Source organism: Hemibagrus wyckioides, linkage group LG24 (genome assembly GCF_019097595.1).
Source record: "Hemibagrus wyckioides isolate EC202008001 linkage group LG24, SWU_Hwy_1.0, whole genome shotgun sequence".
Classification (NCBI taxonomy): Eukaryota; Metazoa; Chordata; class Actinopteri; order Siluriformes; family Bagridae; genus Hemibagrus; species Hemibagrus wyckioides.
In genome coordinates this window covers 12,714,477-12,732,455 of record NC_080733.1, presented here as the reverse complement: position 1 = coordinate 12,732,455, position 17,979 = coordinate 12,714,477, and the positions used below count along the sequence as shown (strand labels likewise).

At 38.5% G+C, this 17,979-nt stretch overlaps 2 protein-coding genes and 1 long non-coding RNA gene across 6 annotated transcripts in view; all 3 read left to right on the top strand.

Annotated features, from left to right (window-relative positions):
* atp9b (ATPase phospholipid transporting 9B) overlaps positions 1-3,964 on the top strand; it is a 43,400-nt gene extending 39,436 nt beyond the window's left edge. For 2 of the 3 annotated variants that reach the window (XM_058377810.1, XM_058377811.1), the window contains 3 exons: positions 477-680; positions 1,598-1,630; positions 1,924-3,964. In XM_058377810.1, coding sequence (XP_058233793.1) covers positions 477-680; positions 1,598-1,630; positions 1,924-2,060 — 374 coding nt within the window. In that variant the 3' untranslated portion in view covers positions 2,061-3,964. The remainder of the gene's footprint in view (positions 1-476; positions 681-1,597; positions 1,631-1,923) is intronic. The other variant, XM_058377812.1, reaches the window with a different exon arrangement.
* A 6,570-nt stretch (positions 3,965-10,534) lies between these two features.
* LOC131345314 (uncharacterized) lies at positions 10,535-13,546 on the top strand. The gene is made up of 3 exons (XR_009203469.1): positions 10,535-10,833; positions 10,935-12,006; positions 12,095-13,546. It is a non-coding gene; the product is annotated as an uncharacterized LOC131345314 (long non-coding RNA).
* Positions 13,547-16,817: 3,271 nt separating this feature from the next.
* nfatc1 (nuclear factor of activated T cells 1) overlaps positions 16,818-17,979 on the top strand; it is a 39,312-nt gene continuing 38,150 nt past the window's right edge. The window contains exon 1 of one of the 2 annotated variants that reach the window (XM_058378086.1): positions 16,818-17,175. In XM_058378086.1, coding sequence (XP_058234069.1) covers positions 17,157-17,175 — 19 coding nt within the window. In that variant the 5' untranslated portion in view covers positions 16,818-17,156. The remainder of the gene's footprint in view (positions 17,176-17,979) is intronic. The other variant, XM_058378085.1, reaches the window with a different exon arrangement.

Here is a 17,979-nt window from a genome sequence, read left to right as displayed (position 1 = left end):
AGTGTCCCTGTCCAACCGTGACATCCCGACAGCTCCCGCTTTTTAATTAAACCTCGATACACAGAGAAAAGCGACAGTGGGGTCTATACGGGCGACGGCCTCATTTAATCCGGCAGTTAACTCTGAGGAATGCCCCAGGCCTCCGCCACATGAGGAGGCGCAATTATGTGATCAGTCAGAGGCCATTAGGCTCAGCCAGGGTGCCATTTATGATGAAAATGAAAAAGGAGACTGATACAGTAGACAGTAGAGCAGCGTTAAAGCTGAGATCAAAATCTGTGTTACTTTCTCATGTATGTGAATTTTATGCGTGGATCAGTGTCACAGGTTTACTGCTTTCAGAAAAGTGCATATTCTCAGTGATTATTAGTTCTGAATGAAATTAAACCATGGCACTAGGTTATGTTGTCATATAGTTATGTACACTGTACAGTGACTGACCACTAAGATTGAATTATTCCCCTTTTGTCCACCAGGGGGCATCCTGATGTATGGCGCCCTTGTGCTGTTCGATCAGGAGTTTGTACATGTCGTGGCTATCTCATTCACGGCTCTGATTCTTACCGAGCTTCTGATGGTGGCTCTGACTGTACGGACCTGGCACTGGCTCATGGTGGTGGCTGAGTTCTTCAGCCTCGGCTGCTACCTCGCCTCACTCGCCTTTCTGAATGAGTACTTTGGTAAGAATGCCTGCAACCTGATTCTGTTTGCATAAAAGCAACACTGACACTTAATAAACTTGTATTTCTGTGAAATACATTTGGCTAGTATCCAGAAAGGTGTAAAAATATTCATAGGATTAGATGAGTATTGATAGCAGTAAGATAATGCCTATTCATCAAGTAACCAGTTACCTATTAGTACCTACTAGTACCTAATTGTGCTACTGGCGAATTGTTATTATCATTATTATTATTTAATATTATAGTTGTGGATATTTATCATGTAGGTGTATAATTGGTTGGCACCTCAAGGAAAGTCCAATGTCCTTGCTGTCATTGGTCGATTTTGCTGTTAAATTCTCGATTCTGATTGTTAAGAAGTTCCAGCTGCCAGACAAATCACTGGTTTATGCTGTTTATATTTGTAACAACTTAGAAGTTGTATGCTGTAAAGTTGTAGCCGTAACTTTTCCTGCACAGGACGGTCTTACAGAACGGGACGGGTGGCTTTGTGATTTCTCACTAAAACGACTTTGCAACTGGTTATAGCTGTTAATGCAGATCAGTAACTAACTCAAATGACCTCAGAAGTAACAATAAATAAATAAACAAAAACAGAACCAATAACAGAATAAGTGCATTTATACTATATATATGCTATTATACTATAAATTTATACTATATATAACTGAATTAACTCACAGCTGGCATTATTGACATCATAGCTGCTGCAGAAATTTAATTGACATCTTCTGACCAATCAGATTTGAGAATTCAGCACCACTATGGAATAACAGTGTTTTAATGAAGCTCTTGTCCACTGCTCGATTTCTAAGCCCTTTGCTCTCTCTCTCTCTCTCTCTCTCTCTCTCTCTCTCTTTCTAATCCATCTGTCTTTCTTCCTCCTGCTGCTTTGCTCTGTGGCTTTCACTCAGGCATAGGTAGAGTGTCCTTAGGATCCTTCCTGGGTATGTCCTCTGTTCTCTAAACTCTCATGGACTCCCTCCCTCCGATGCATGTCTTTTCCCTCAGTCACCTCTCGCTCTTACTCATGTGCTGTGCCTATTAGATGTGCTGTGACTGTGCTATGAATCATTGACTTTTGTTCTTCCTTTTCCAGAACATTCCACCATCACTACTCACTGTCTCACCATGTGCCAGTCCCTTTTCCAGTCAAACACGATAACATGTTGATGTAGTAGAAGCTCTGATCTGATCTGGTCTCTTTCTCTCTCTTTCTCTCTCTCTCTCTCTCCATCAGATCTGTCATTCATCACGACGGAGACATTCTTATGGAAAGTGTGTGTGATCACGCTGGTCAGCTGCCTGCCTCTGTACATCATCAAGTACCTGAAGCGCAAGTTTTCGCCGCCCAGTTACTCCAAGCTGTCCTCCTGAGCTGACCGACTCTCGCACAGGCACAGCGTCAAAGCACACACGTATATAGCAGCTTAATAGACACTATAGCAGGCATAGTGACTGTAGCTGTCCAGGTTTTGGAGATCTCTTAGAGCTTTATGAAGCTGGTTTAAGTGTCTGATTAATGCCGTATGCCTCATGCTGTGGAGTATTACTCTATCCAGCTTTTCATTTATCGCTGGGTTATTAATGGACAGCGTGTGCACTCGGCACAACAGAAGACGTGCTGGGAATACTTGAAAGAAAAAAAAAAAAGAAGCACAAAATGAGACCAAGAACGAACTCCACTGATAGAATTGGTAAGATTATTCCTAGAAGAAAAGATGGACCTTTTGTTAGGCGCTTCCTTTATTTCAGTGCACTTCAATCTAACCTGTGATTGTTTACTTTCCGGGGCTGTTCGGAGGTTTTTTATATATATAGTGTTTTATTAATGTGTAATGATGTGCTTTATTACAGCAGGCTGGATTGTCCGAATGAACTAAGAGGTTGTTTATGAATGGGAAAACAGCAATGCTATTACTATCTGTGAGGATTTTCTTCATCTTTGATTGTCCTTTTATTAAGATTTCTATGCCTGCGGAAAATTCAGAAAGTTGTCTTATTTATTATAGATCGATGGGCCGGTTTAGACGTTAGGGTTTCTCTGTTCTCCCTGCCTGTGTGTTACACAAATGACTATCAGCATCTTCGAATGGCTGGATCTCGGATCTTTTTTTTTCTACAAAGGGACTCGTTCATCTGTAAACAAGAGTTTCAGGAAAATTTAGAACGATACAAGACTATCACCATGTGTGAAATATTCACACTGACACTCGAGTAAGAAGTATTTATTTCAATCCTCAGCCTCACCAGTGCAACTCAACACAGAACGGTTACCTTAGTTAACCTTAGTGATGAGAGTTGGTTCGTTTATGGATGCGCACCTTTACCTCCAGTCATTCCTTCGTATCATATATATGTGTGGCGGCCTGGGAAAACCCTTCACATGCTCATATTTGGCATGTAGTTCATCCACATCAGTCTGTTTCATCACGTCACACCCCATTGTCTTAAAAATCATCTTTTACTCAGCTGACCTCTCTTTATACTAACAGTGAAGAAATGCTCGCTAATTTTTGTTATAGTTCGTACGAGTGTGTAAGTGCTCTTCTCTCTTTCAGTGTAATCACTACAGAACCATTTCGACAACCAGCAATCTCGAATTAGGTTGATGTCGATATCGATATAGCACATAGCTATCATAACTACTTGATCAAATAATAAGAAAAGCACATTAGCAAGGTTTGTTGAGTTGACTCCTTGCACACAGACACCTAAGGATTGTTAACACTGGATATAGTAAAAAAAAGTATGTTTTTCTAAAGCAGCTGTGCCAAGTATAGGCAGAATCATACATCACTGGCCCAAAACTTTGGTCAAAACCCAGTTCTTCTTCTTCTGTTTATTCCAAAATTAGGCCACAGAAACATTTTCCCAACCCGTCACTCATACAGTCTCCATCGAGGTAAACTCTAGTCTGTTTCATTGGCAGCACAATCAGAATAAACATGAGGTGTGCTCATCTAACAAACACTGGACTCAACATTTCTCTATTATACTGTACTGATTGAATATTGAAAATGAACATGATGCCCAGTTTTCAACCAGCGTGTTTAAGGAATGAGTTTTATCATTCTATTTTGTGTTACAAAAGAGAGACAAAGTATTGTAACTGCTTTATACGTTCCAAATGAAGAAAAAAAAAAAAAAAAAACCCACACACTTGGTTTAGTGATGGATTTGGTATGTATTTGAGCCATGCTCTGTTCTGATCATCACTGTCTTCAATATGATGACCGAAGTATTGCTGGTTTTTTTTTTTTTTTTTTTTTTTTTTTTTTTTTTTTTTAAATATACCCCCCACAATGTGTGTAGAAGTATTTGCCTTTTTTTTTTTTTTTTTGCAGACACTTTTTATACTACATGTTTGAGGAGTAAATTAACCAGCGGAAGTGTTACTGTGTTTAATATTAATAATCTTTTTGCTTTTGATAAGCTCAAGCTTGTGTTCAGTGTCAAAACCACTTTTTTAAAGAAAATCAGAATGTAATTGTTGGTGTTATGGATATGATTTATGATTGAATAATCAACATTAAAAAAAAAAAAAAAAGTTTGATTAATTAAAGTAGCTCTTGGGAATTGTGTGATTGATTTATTTATTTATTTATTTATTTATTTATTTATTTATTAATTATGGATGATCTTTGCGTTCCTGATTAAATCCAGTTTGTCGCCAGTTTTGTAGTTGACCACTAGATGGCAGCAGGTTCTCGTATGTACTAAGAGTTCTCTAATAAGAACGTTCCAGATTGATAATGCCGGATTGAGAAGTGTTTGAACACATTAACTATATGTTTTATTACAGTTTAACATAGACGAGTGGCACACAAAACAATAAGGTACACAATCAGTCTAATTAAAAAGCCTATGAGGCTTTAGGTGCGAGAACATTGCACTAACATTGACATTGCAGTAAGACTGATTTCTGGATTCTGCTTCTTGAAGAGTTTTTGTGTGTGTGTGTGTGTGTTAGCTTAGTGATGAAGGTGTTGGATATCCCAGGTCCACCAAGCTGCCACCGCTGGGCTCCTGAGCAAGGTCCTTAACCCTTAATTTCTCAGATGTATAAAATAAAATGAAATGGGAGTTGCTCTGGATAAGAGCATGGGCTAAATGGCAGAAGTGTGTGTGTGTGTGTGTGTTCTACTTAAAACCTGCATTTTTGCATTAAATGATTCTTCACTGGCTTCAGTCAGATCCTGTATCTAAATAAGTGTTTCGTTAAAGGAAAATGCACTTGAAAGGAAAAGTAAAATTATTTGTCTTAATACAGTGATGGAATTAATTTAAGGCAAATATACAAAGTGTTCGAATTCCAGTGATGGGGATGGAGATAGAGATATAGATAGATACTATATTGATCCTGGAGGAAATTCAAGCATCCAGTAGCAACATACAGAAATGCAAGATTATCACAATAGAGTACACCAACACCCCAGCCAAACTAATACTCAGCAGTTAATCTATAAACAACAGACATTGTATTCAAGACTGTACAGATTAAAGTGTCGGCCCATATAAGTTAAAAACCTATGTTATACAGTAGCCAATCTCACAGCTTTCCTAATAGATTCAGATCATTTCAAATAAAATAAGACTATACATTTATATACACACAGTGGTGAACTCCAGGGACCCTGATTAGATCCTGAGCTCAGATTCCTGTCTGTGTGGAGTTACTAATGTTTCCACCCACTCCTGACTTGGCTTCATCTGGGTTCTCTGGTTTCCTCCTTCCTGTGAAAAACATGCCGGTAGGTGAACTTGTTATTAAATGAACTGAAACATGAAATGTTTCCTGAAGATGAATAAATCCTGTTTTACCTCCGGTTTTTATGTAAATATGATCAATTTGACATTCTCTAGCAAGGTTACAAAGCATCCTATAACTCCACATCCAAAAGTGTTTCATTTCTCTTGTATCAGTAATTTTTCAGTGATTTGAAAAAAAAAAATGCATTTTAAAATAACTAATAAAATAAATAATAATTTAATAAATGAATCAAATTTGAAAATTGAATTAATTAAAAATTACATTTACATTTGTTGTTTTGCAATATCCACAAAAACATCCCGTTATTATTTATAGCCTCTATAAATGGATCTTCCCTCACCAACTTCTCTCTTTCTTGAAGAAAACAATTAATGTCATCAAGTCTCTATAAAATGTGTTATTACTATAAAAGAAATAACAGTGTATTATAATAATCCTTTTTTTATTCATAACAGTCCCACTATTCTGCCACTGAATTATTCACATATTTTTTAAAAAGGTTTTTTATATATTTCTTTCCTTTCCAACCAGTATAATTAAATTCTATTTCTATTGTTATTCTCTTCTTAGTTCTTAGTCTATATATATATATATATATATATATATATATATATATATATATATATATATATATATACAGACAGTCAAAAACAAGCATTTCACTTACATGCATGCTGTGTATGGTTACGTGTGTACATAATTTTCTTAATTCATTTAAATAATAAATTGAAATTAATATAATCCTGTGAGTTGAATTACAGCCAGCTCTATTTTCCAACTTATAGAAAATTAACTAACACCTTCTGATCAACATCATTGCTGTATAATTGTTTTTATTTCAGACAATCTGAGATCATTGTACCTTTGACTAATTGTCCTTTGATTCCAGACCTAAATGCTTGCAGTAGTCATATTGTGCTTATTACGATTTTTAGAAAATGTGTTATCAATGTATCACTCCTGTACTCACACGCATAAAGTCTACCTCCTACATCTGATGAACTGATGTTAACGTGATGGTCTGCTGCGTCTAACAATCTGGACACTCTCCCTTTCATCTCAGCTTCTCTCTCTCTCTCTCTCTCTTTCTCTCTGTCTGTGATTGCATATACATGCAACAGATTATATATTAAACAAATTATTCTAACCTGAGCAGGCTTCATCAGAATGTAGACATGTGCACCAGGGTGCTTCAGATTCTTTTCTGAGATGTTCTGTGTGTTTTATATTTTAAACAGAAATAGAGAAGAACAAATGGAACATGGTAGTGTTATTAGTGATGGCACAGAGGAAAAGTGTGGTGTGGGAGTCTGGGAAAAATAACTTTTACATGCTGAACAGTCGACATTTGTGCTATATATATATATATATATATATAAACAAATTATAAACAAATTGTTCTGAATTAAACACGTTTCTTTTTTGCATGTATCTTATTCACAACAGTGAAGTGAGGAAATCACACTAAGCTATTGTAGCTTTTTTATTTTTATTTATTTATTTATTTTTTCTCTAATATTTTTTTTTTCACAAGCTTTGGTTTTGTGGCTCCTTACACAACACAATCTCTGCAGGAAGGAAGCCAAGGCAACAGAAAATAGCTAATAAAAACATTTCCATGTCACTTTCATGCAATATATTTATGGCTTTGTAAAGTTTAAAAAAGTACATTATACTCAGAAACCCTTATTTTTTGTCTTTATTGTCTTTTATTTTGGCAGAAATATCCTAGATTTTTCCCCAGACCTCCTCATAGTTATTGTCTTGTTTTTCTTTTTATATTTTTATCATTTAAAAGAACAACATTAATGTCTGGCCCAAGAAAAATGTACAAGGCCTTTCAGAATCATTTTACCTGAGCTTTATGCTTGATGATGGTTCTGTGTGGAGTGGAAACTATGAGCCCTAATCATGATAAAACCATTCCGAGTAAAATAATGGCCACAGCAGGCACAAATCTTCAAGCTTTTACTCATCATCTGTCATTAGCTGATCAGAGCATAAACGTACAGGTCTGATTTAGCTGAAGCGCTGTCATTATAAAACTCACTTCAAACAGTGTCGATCGGAGGAGGAACATTACAATTAACCCTACAACGACTTTCACCACCTTTTATGTAGAACGAAAGCTGGAGGTTGCTTTAGGCTACCGTCAGAACCTCATTGTGCATCTGTTGTTTTTCTTTCTTCCTCTCTTGCTTTTTAAGTCTGAGTGAACTGATCATTTCAACCTCATTTGCATTCGATTTGAGGAAGTTGCTCTTGAATTAGTTATGCTCGAGAGAGGCAGTGCACATGTGAGTCATTATGTGTCTTTGGAATGACTTTCGCATTTATAAGGAAGACCAGTTTGGGTTTGTGAAAATGTTCTGGTGATTAGAGTTAAGAATGGTTTCAAGGTTTTACCCAGATCCTGTCTAATGCCACAGATAGTATTGTTCTTTGTACCTCCTTCCATTATTTTACCTTACTTAGCTCATTTCCCTCAATATTACAATTTAGTCATTTAACCTACAGCTATCCTGACCAGGACAAATCAGCTAAAAGAAAGAAAGGTTGGTGGACTGTTTACAGCTGCTATAACATAAGTAATAACAGGAACTAGATTGGCTTGTGTCATTTCTAAACGTAACCATGAACGTTTAAATACAGAGGTTGGGCAATTAAACTAAAACATCTGGTTTTAGACCACAATGATTTAGTTGAAGAGTGTAGGGCTTTCTATTGTGATCAATACAACATCAATTCTTCTTGTAAATGACAGATACAAGTCCTACACAATGGCCAGAAGGACTTTGAGCCATTTCTCTACCAGAACAGTGGTCCAAAACACCCCAAAGTGGCTTAAATACTCTGATCTGGTGACTGTGCTGACCATGAGAGATTTCACTTCTATGTTCATCAAACCACTGTCACCAGTTTTGCTGTGCATATCATCCTGAAACACGGCATCAGTGTTTTGTGCAATGGTCCATCAGAATAGTTTGGTAGTCATTGGTATTGTGGGCTTAGGAGAATTCCATGATATTGCTGCCCAAACCATCACTGATCCACCCCCTTCACTCTAGGCACGCTACAGTCTGAGTGGTGAGCTCCTTTGGGGTTTCTTCACACTCTTCTCTTTGATGTGGGAAAGACGGTGAAGGTGGACTCATCAAAGAACAATACACGTTTTACCTTGTCCACAGCTCAAGATTTCCGCTGCTGGCACCACTGAAACTGACATTTGGCATTGGCACGAGTGACCAAAGGTTTGGCTATAGCAGCCTGACCATGAATATTGACCCTGAGGGGCACCTGACGAACAGTTTTGGTGGAAACAGAAGTTTCAATGTACGCATTTAATTCTGCCTTGAGTTAGGAAGCGGTGGTTTTATGATTTTTGGATGCAATCCAGGTTAGTACCAGGATATCCCTTTCAGACAGCTTCCTCTTGCTTCGACAGTGTCTCCTACAGTATGTGGTTTGTAGCGAGAATACTTTGTGGTGGCTCTCGATACACCACAAAGACTTGCTGTCCTGGTCACAGACTTCTCCATTTAGACGCTCACCAACAATTTGTCCTCTTTTGAACTCTATGTCTTGCATTATGTTTAGATTGTAATAATTTTATGTACAGCTATGTTATTGCTCTGCTAACGTTCACACTCTGCTCTTACTTATAGAATGGGAAATCAGTGAAGATTGACCACCAGGCTGCACAGATATAGGGGTGAAATCTCCATAGTTATGTTAGTAAGTGCGTCAGTTTTATTGTCCAACACCTGTCCAGTGACAAGTTGCCATGTAATAAAATGGGGGACTACTGATCATAAGGTTGTGGGTTGGAATCCCGGGTCCACCAAGCTGCCACTGCTGGGCCCCTGAGCAAGGCTCTTAACCCCCAATTGCATAAAAATGTGATAAATAGTAAGTTGCTCTGGATAAGGGCATCTGCCAAATAAGAATAATTTTAAAAAAAAAAACACTTTATGATGTGCTGTTATTAGTGCTTATGATTTTCCTAAAATTGCACACACTACTCCTTAATTCACTAATTCAATATTTCTCTCATATTATTACTTCTCTGGTGTATCACTGTTCATGAAATACTGCAGTGTTTTCTTACCCTGATATCTAGTTGCTGTAAACATGATGGTCATGGACAATACTTTCAATGTTATGACGACATCCAATGGGTGATTAATAAAGCTTGGTGTTAAAAAAATGTATTTTTAAAAACATTTTCTTGAAATATCAGTCTCTAAATCTATATAATTAACTATGGATTTCAAGATTTTGAGTCATATATTTAAACATGTTTATGTTCCTTTCTCAGCACAGGGAAACATGCTGAAATTTTTATTACTGTTAATAAATGTTATGCCACAGTTAACACAGATAAATACTGGGTTGAAAGCTAACATACTCCTTTAATGGATTAATTCAGCTGTTTTATTTTTGATCCATGAATCTCCAGGAAGCTCGCTGTGCTGCTCAACAGTGTAAACATCCTGATCGAGTTACACTTTGGGTAGGAGTGAGATGGTGTTACCAATCATTACATAACCCTGTTACAAACGCTGTTATTGAAGCAGCCTTTTTGGCTGAAGCGCTCAGAAATGTAGCCTTCGATACTAATTCTAACCACTTTTCCGTAGCGCTGCTCTGCTCTCTCGGTGTTGTGGTTCTTATTTAGTTTTGGAGCCTAGGCCCCACGGTGGAGCTGCACGCCGAGGCCCACTGTTTGCTCACCGGACCCACGGGATCCAGTGCTATCCCAGAATCCCCTCCCTCTTGGATGGCGGCCACTGTCTCCTGGCAGCGGCTTTACACAACAGGAAACAGACTGGGGATTCCGTCACCATGCCGCAGTCAAAGAGAGCATTGAGTGGAGACAGGAAGGCTGTGTAAAGAGCGGAGGGGGAGCGTCGTGTAAAAGCTCCTCATACTGCCCTTACTGTTTCTACTTTGAGCACTTTTTTATATGCTTCTCTCAATTTATTTTTAAACGTGTCCTCTCACGGGCGCATGAGTCACGTCGTAAAAGTAGCTAAAATAACATGTTTGATTACAATCCCCTGTAAAGCATGAATAAATACATATGTGAGAAAAAACAGCCCGCCTGTAATTCTTTTACATGCTACATCTTCCACTTCCCTCTGGTTTCTTATTCTCAGATTATTATAAAATTCGGCTACTTAGAGCAATGACGGTACCGACTAACTCTTCTCATTATACCTAATTTAATCCATAAAGATTAAGCAAGTCTGCAGGAGAGCACAGCCAATGTTTCTCATCAGCACGTGGTCCCAGCCACGTCATTCCAACACACCAGGCCTCAAAACAGACCCAAGCCTTTACACTCATGAGCTGTGCTGTGGGACACGAATGGAGGTGAGTATGCACATGACATCAGAGCCTTAAACACTCATAGGTTAAATGTGGTATTGGTTTATTTTAACAGCTTTTCAAAATCGCTGACACATCGTTTGCAGATGCAGTGCATCACCCTTCATAGCATCCCTATGAGCGCAGCAGACGTTTTCCCGACAGCTTCTGGACATGACCACGTCCGTTCAACATCTGTAACAGATCTGGAGTTGAGGTTCCTTTTATGAAAATATACCTGTTTAATGTATTTACTGTATCAATTAGGGTTTAAGTGTTTTTCAACTTGTTTACTGCCTTTTTTATGAGGTGCTGAATAAAATCACCCCAGCACTAAGCACAGAGCGATGCGAGCTTCAGCAGGCTTGTAAGCTGTTATTTAACTGCTAGAAGAATTAACACCAACTTAGTTACTAATTATTTGATTTATACCTGTTGAATGCTTGAATCTGATTGGTCAGGTGCCATTGATTCATTCCTGCGACAATAGTTATGGCTGTAAGGTTCAACAACAATGGTGTTAGAAGAATACAACACTTCCAGATGTGCTGTTGCTGGAAGGTAATCAACTTTGGGGTGGTAATGGATAACATCACCTTATCGCTGATTGGTTTCCGATAACACCACGGCTGCTTGATTTCTTTAATCGTGTTTTGATATCTCAAATATGAAGATCAAATTTCTTTCAGTATTAGTATTTGAAACTACTGTATGAATCCAGTGCAGTAATGTCATTATGGGCACCATTTATCTAGCACCAGATATATTTCAAATGGCAGAATCTAGTCCTCCTTATAAAACAAAAAGCTGTTAGTGTGCATTCCATACCTCTTACGATGATCTAAATGTATATTAATGACTAAAATGCTGAAGATGTACATTTGTGAGATCACTTCTTTATACAATACAGCTGTGGGATGTAAATCCTAAAATCTTAGCTCATTCTAGGATGATTCATATAAATGCCACATTTTTTTAGTACAAAAGAAACAAAGCCACTAATCTTCTAATGTCAATTCATCAGAGTTGCTTTTGTGCTTCGAACATATGGCTGGATTTGCTCTTAAAATAAGTTGATATGCAGCAAGCGTATTCGTTTGTCTACTGGAGCGTGCAATATCACCACAATGACCCTGTCGAGTCATTAGGGCTACAGAGCCCTACGGGCAGCCAAATCAGGTTTGTAGGACCAATCAATATAACTATTCATGTCATTATACACGATCACAAAGCCAATTCTTATGATTCTTAATACTTCATCTGGCAGAATGTGACTTTGGAAAAAGGACTGACCGACCTGTTGCAGAGACGGATGTTCGTCAATCAACATGGCTGGAGCTATTTATTACCAGAAACTGGGAGATGTGTTTACAGCAGCACGCGGTTCAGTTTCACATAGCTGGACAGGAGAGGGAGAAACACATGCCCCACTGCTCCAATTAGGGAGCTCGCCTGTGGGCGTGAGCTTTCCATGAGGTCAAACCAGTGAACGGGACTATCAGCATGACTGGAGAGAGGATGCCAGAGCAGGGGGATAGACATTGCTACTATGTCCCCATGATGCAAGCGCTTCATGTCAGTACTGCCTCTCCATGCAGGGTGCATCCTTAATGTCACTCAAACTGTGAACCATTTCGATTCAATTTAATTTGTATTTGTATAACTTATTTCAAAAAAATTGGCACTCTCATAAAGCAGCATTACCATAATCCAGATGTAGATTTAGATTCCTAGTGCGCAAGCCAGAGGGGACAGTGACAAAGAAAACACCCTGAGACAACATGAGGAAGGAATCTTAAAAGGAACCAGACACAAGGTCCTCTTCTAAGCCTGGATTTTCAAACAGCTAATAAAAGAATTAAGGCTGTACATGGAGCTGGAGTTGTACTATTTACTTTTTCAATTAACTATTAATATTCAATGTTTCATTTATTTGTATACCAAGAATAGAAATAAAAGACATATGTACTGTATACACTGATCAGGAGTAACATTATGACCACCTGCCTAATATTGTGTTGGTCCCCATTTTGCTCCCAAAACAGCCCTGACCCGTCCTGCACTGTGTTATTCTGACACCTTTCTATCAGAACCAGCATTAACTTCTTCAGCAATTTGAGCAACAGTAGCTCGTCTGTTGGATCGGATCACACGGGCCAGCCTTCACTCCCCACGTGTATCAATAAGCCTTGCCCGCTGGTTCACCACTGTTCCTTCCTTGGACCACTTTTGATAGATACTGACCACTGCAGACTGGGAACACCTCACAAGAGCTGCAGTTTTGGAGATGCCCTGATCCAGTTGTCTAGCCATCACAATTTGGCCCTTGTCAAACTCGCTCAAATCCTTACGCTTGTCCAATTTTCCTGCTTCTAACACATCAACTTTGAGGACAAAATGTTCACTTGCTGCCTAATATATCCCACCCACTAACAGGGGCCATGATGAGAAGATAATGAGTGTTATTCACTTCACCTCTCACTGCTCATAATGTTATGCCTGATCAGTGTATAGTTTGCATTTAACAATGAAAGTGTCTATACAACGTGTAGATGTATTACAGCTGTCTTCATAGTAAAGACATTTAGATATGAAGCCCATCACAAGGAAAAGAAGCATGTGATAAAACCAGAGAAATCCTGTGGTTCACCTGAAACTCCACAGGGCTCAGGCTCGAACCAGGGACCTTGTGTCTATCATCAAGATTTAGAGGTAACAGTAAACCTGCATGAAACCAGCAACAATTATGAAAATATTAAGTAAGTCAAGGATGTGATAGTGGTGCTGGGCGTGGCATAGCCACCTTTTTTGCATGGGATTGATCAAAGCATGGTGTGTAATGGTTTGCAGATTCAGCGTGTTTTGTTGCAGCAACAGTTTCAGTGTAAACCGCTGTCGTAAATCCTTGCTAAATCTGAAACTTTGTGTTTAAGCGCTAAACATTTCGCCTTGAGCATATTCTCAGCAGAGCGAATCTGACTAAGTGTCCAACCATGACAGCTTTTCTGCAGACAGAAAAGAAACGTCTAACGTTCACACAGTCATGACTTTTGTATTTCGTTTCATAACGTCGCCAAGTCTTAAAATAGAGCGCCAGTATTTGTGTTTATCCGCCACGCCGACGCACGGCGGTTGCTAAGCGACGGACTGTCGTTCACAAGGCAACTTGTTTTCGGCATTTCTGACAGACCGAACTCAAACAAAGCACATTTTCCAACAAGTCCATGATTTTCAGGACCGTTTTTTAAATGTTTATTCTCATCACTATGCTCTTAATTCTGCGTTGTCTTCTTTACACAACAGTCAGTTCCTTGCGTCCATCTGGAAATGTGGAGAAGGCGGATACCGGGTTGCCAGATACGTGTGTAAAAAGAACACCTAATACGAGAAAAATAACTACAGAACATCAGCATCACGGAAATCAAAGCAAATCTGTCTAGCAACTTCAAGTCAGTTTATTGGGTGCATCAACTTCACATTTAACAATTAATCAGGTCCCACCCAGGGTGTATACCAACCTCATGCCCAGGATATGCTCCAAAGCCACCTTCATGTCAAACCTTCATAATTAAGATAAAGTGTTTACTGAAGATGGTAAATGACAGACACATCATATAAGCTAATTTTTTTAGGCACACAGAAAGTTTACAGAGGGGGCTTGTGCATCTGGGAAAACCCTGGAAGATTCATTGTTGACCCCCAAAAGTGAGTTCTCCTATAATAAATCATCCCAAATAGAACATCATTTGTGTGGCAATAAGCTGACACTAATAATGATGGACCATGTATGATTAACACAAATGGTATATAAAAAAAATAAACTATTGTCTACAGGGAGGTAGGTGTGACTAATAGAGTGGCTAGTAAAAATCCTCTTACTCAGCTTGATACATCTCCACACATAGGAGAAATGAATACTTCTGAATAATAGAAATGAATAATAGGAAGATGGAAAGTTTTTAGCCCATATATATATACACTTGTGTGTGTGTGTGTGTGTGTGTTGTGTGTGTGTGTGTGTGTGTTGTGTGTGGAAAAGGTGTTTAAAGTATGGAGCATTTTTGCACTTCCTGTAGATTCACACGTCACTACCATGTCTCACATCTGGGCTAAGAACTTTCCATCTTCCTATTGACATTTAGTTAGCGTTGGTCCTGTGGATTGGGTAGATGAGTGGCTACAAATTGTGTATAGCAACAGAAGTGCATCTTTATAGTATGCTCATTCATTAATACTATACAGAAGATACAGTTCATCTTCAGTAACTGTATTAATCTGGTCAGGGTCACAGAGGATCAGGATCTGGATCCCATTCCAGAAACGCTGGGTGAAAAATATAAATATCCCCTAGATAAGAACCAGTCAGTCACAAGGCAAACACACACACATTTTTTGGGATGTGGGAGGCAAGCAGACAACCTTGAGGAAGCCCACATGAATAAAAAAAAGACATTAAAATTCCATCCAGGAGCTGTAAGTCTCTACTCTCTGCAATAATATTACTTATAGAACGTTCTTTAAAAAAGTATTTTTAAGGTGCTATTCATATTATAGGGGTACATAGCTTCCTTAAAGATTCTAGTTTGAAATTTTACCCAATAGGGAAACATGCTCTAGGGCAGGGGCCTTTAATCTTTTGCACAAATTTCACTTGTTTGATCAGTCCATCCTTGTCTTCAATCAACTATTAAGTGTGCCTCCAATTTGGCTGTAATGAAAGCCTGCAGCCAAGGCAGCCCTTTGTGGAATAGATTGATGACCCCCGGTGTACGGATAACCAAAAAGCATTCAGTGGGTGATGGGTGCCATTAAAGTGGCACTGGGTGTATATTGTTAATATATATATTAAATATATATTATATATACTATATATTAAGTAAATACACTCCCAGATTTAAAAAACCTGTCCATCCTCTAGAGGCAAAATTATCAGACTGTATTGAATTAAAGGCAACAATCATCAATTATCAATATCACTCAAAATCAATAATTTTTTAAAACTCTAATACTTAAAATAATCAACATCATTGGCAAATTAATAGCAGGTTTACCTCAGATTCTGAACAAAGCTGGACTCACATATCAATCAGATCAAATATCATTGTAATCATTATAATCAGAATTACAATTTTAGCCAATTCATTGATATCATCAAACATTGAATCTTTGCCTTATCTATGAAAATCATATAGTAGCTTACACCTATCAGACATAACATTATGACCACCTACCTAATATTCTGTTGGTCCTCCTTTTGCTGCCAAAACAGCCCTGACCCGTCATGCACTGTGTATTCTGACACCTTTCTATCAGAACCAGTATTAACTTCTTCAGCAATTTGAACAGCAGTAGCTTGTCTGTTAGATGGGATCACGCCAGCCTTCCCTCCCAATGTGCATCATTGAGCCTGTCACCGGTTCACCACTTTTCCTTCCATGAACCACTTTTGATAGATACTGACCACTGCAGACCGGGAACACCCCACAAGAGCTGCAGTTTTGGAGATGATCTGATCCAGTGTTCTAGCCATTACAATTTGGCCCTTGTCAAACTTGCTCAAATCCTATTTTTCCTGCTTCCAACACATCAAATTTTTTGAACAAAATGTTCCCTTACTGCCTAATATATCCCACCCACTAACAGATGCTATGATGAGGAGATAATCAGTGTTATTCACTTTACCTGTCAATGCTCATATTGCTGATCGGTGTATTGTAACAGACTTACTGGTATTGTCAAATTGTTTCCATGTGAATAGAAATCGAAAAGCTATCCTATTTTACAGTAGCAGTCTCAGTAGTATCATGTCACATTGTCTCACATCTTCACTCTCTTAATTTCAACAATCTGCTTACTTATTTGAAGAGCAACTCCATGAGGGTGAAAAAACGAGGACCTGGCAACACTGAAGAGAATCCCTCTCGCTGTCTTTTGAGACGTGGGGCGTGACGTTGACAGGGGGCGTTACCGAACAGAGGTATTTCCCGGCTTTGTAAAGCAGCGGAGACCTCACCGCGTGAGCTAGTGCGTCACGAAGACCCCGAGCAGCCCGGCACTTCATTTACAACTACTGAATTAAAACGACGCAACGGGATCTCTAACAGAAAAAAAACAACTAGTTAATAAGGCACATATCTACTTTTTTTGGATTTTAAATAAGCGCCTTTATAAATGATGCGCACTTTTCCGTGACAGCGTTGTGTATGCCAGAATTTGACACAACTGACCATTTTTTTCACCCAAGTTTTTGGAGCTCTCTCTCTCTATATATATACATAGATATATATATATAACTTGGACGGTTCACCTTCACCAAAGAGGTCGGAAGCATGAAATCAGCAGATGAAGGTAATATAACATTAACCTTTATTTATTCATTTCATTTATTAATGATTATTATTATTATTTTCAACTAATGCATGCTGGTTTGGATATGTTTTCACCAGCTTATTCAAATGCTTTAATATTTCAGTAAGATTTTTTTTTTCCTCCTGTAAAAGGCGTTGTCTTTGATTAACTTTGCTGAAGGAGACTGGAGTTTGAGTGGGCGTGGCCCCTGCTTCACAAACAGACCGTTATTCAGTTTTCCAGCTCCGTGTTAGAGCAGCACCTATTGCCTCATGAAAGACTTGAGTTTACATGACACCGTGATTCATGTTTATTTCAGTCAAACTCACCCATTTATCATATACACTTTGTTAGTCAGTGCAGTGTGTGTTAGGTCTTTTGCTATAATATCCCAGTCCTCCTCTTTTCAGTGATTCAGATGCAGGGGTTGTTACTGTCTTTGATTTCATTTAGTAGAGCTTGTGATTTCAGGGTCTGCGTGGCACTAGCTTTCACAAGAGACTGTTCTTAATTTCCTTGTGAGGCTCATGCGCAAGAAAGCACGTAATTTCTTACAGACTTAAAGCTCTCCTGCCTGTGCACCGGTCTTGAGAAGAGGTGTTTCACACATTTTAGAGAGAAAAAAGGGTTAATTGGATGGCTAACCATTCCAGCTATATAAAGGATTTTTACTCAGAACCATTCTATGCTGAAGGGAAAAGCCGAAAGAAGAAGAAGAAAATTCTGTGCTAGATTTCAACATATAAACCTCAAAGCTTTCCATTAGCGGGACAAAAAAAAAACCCTCTTGAGTACGCTTTTTGA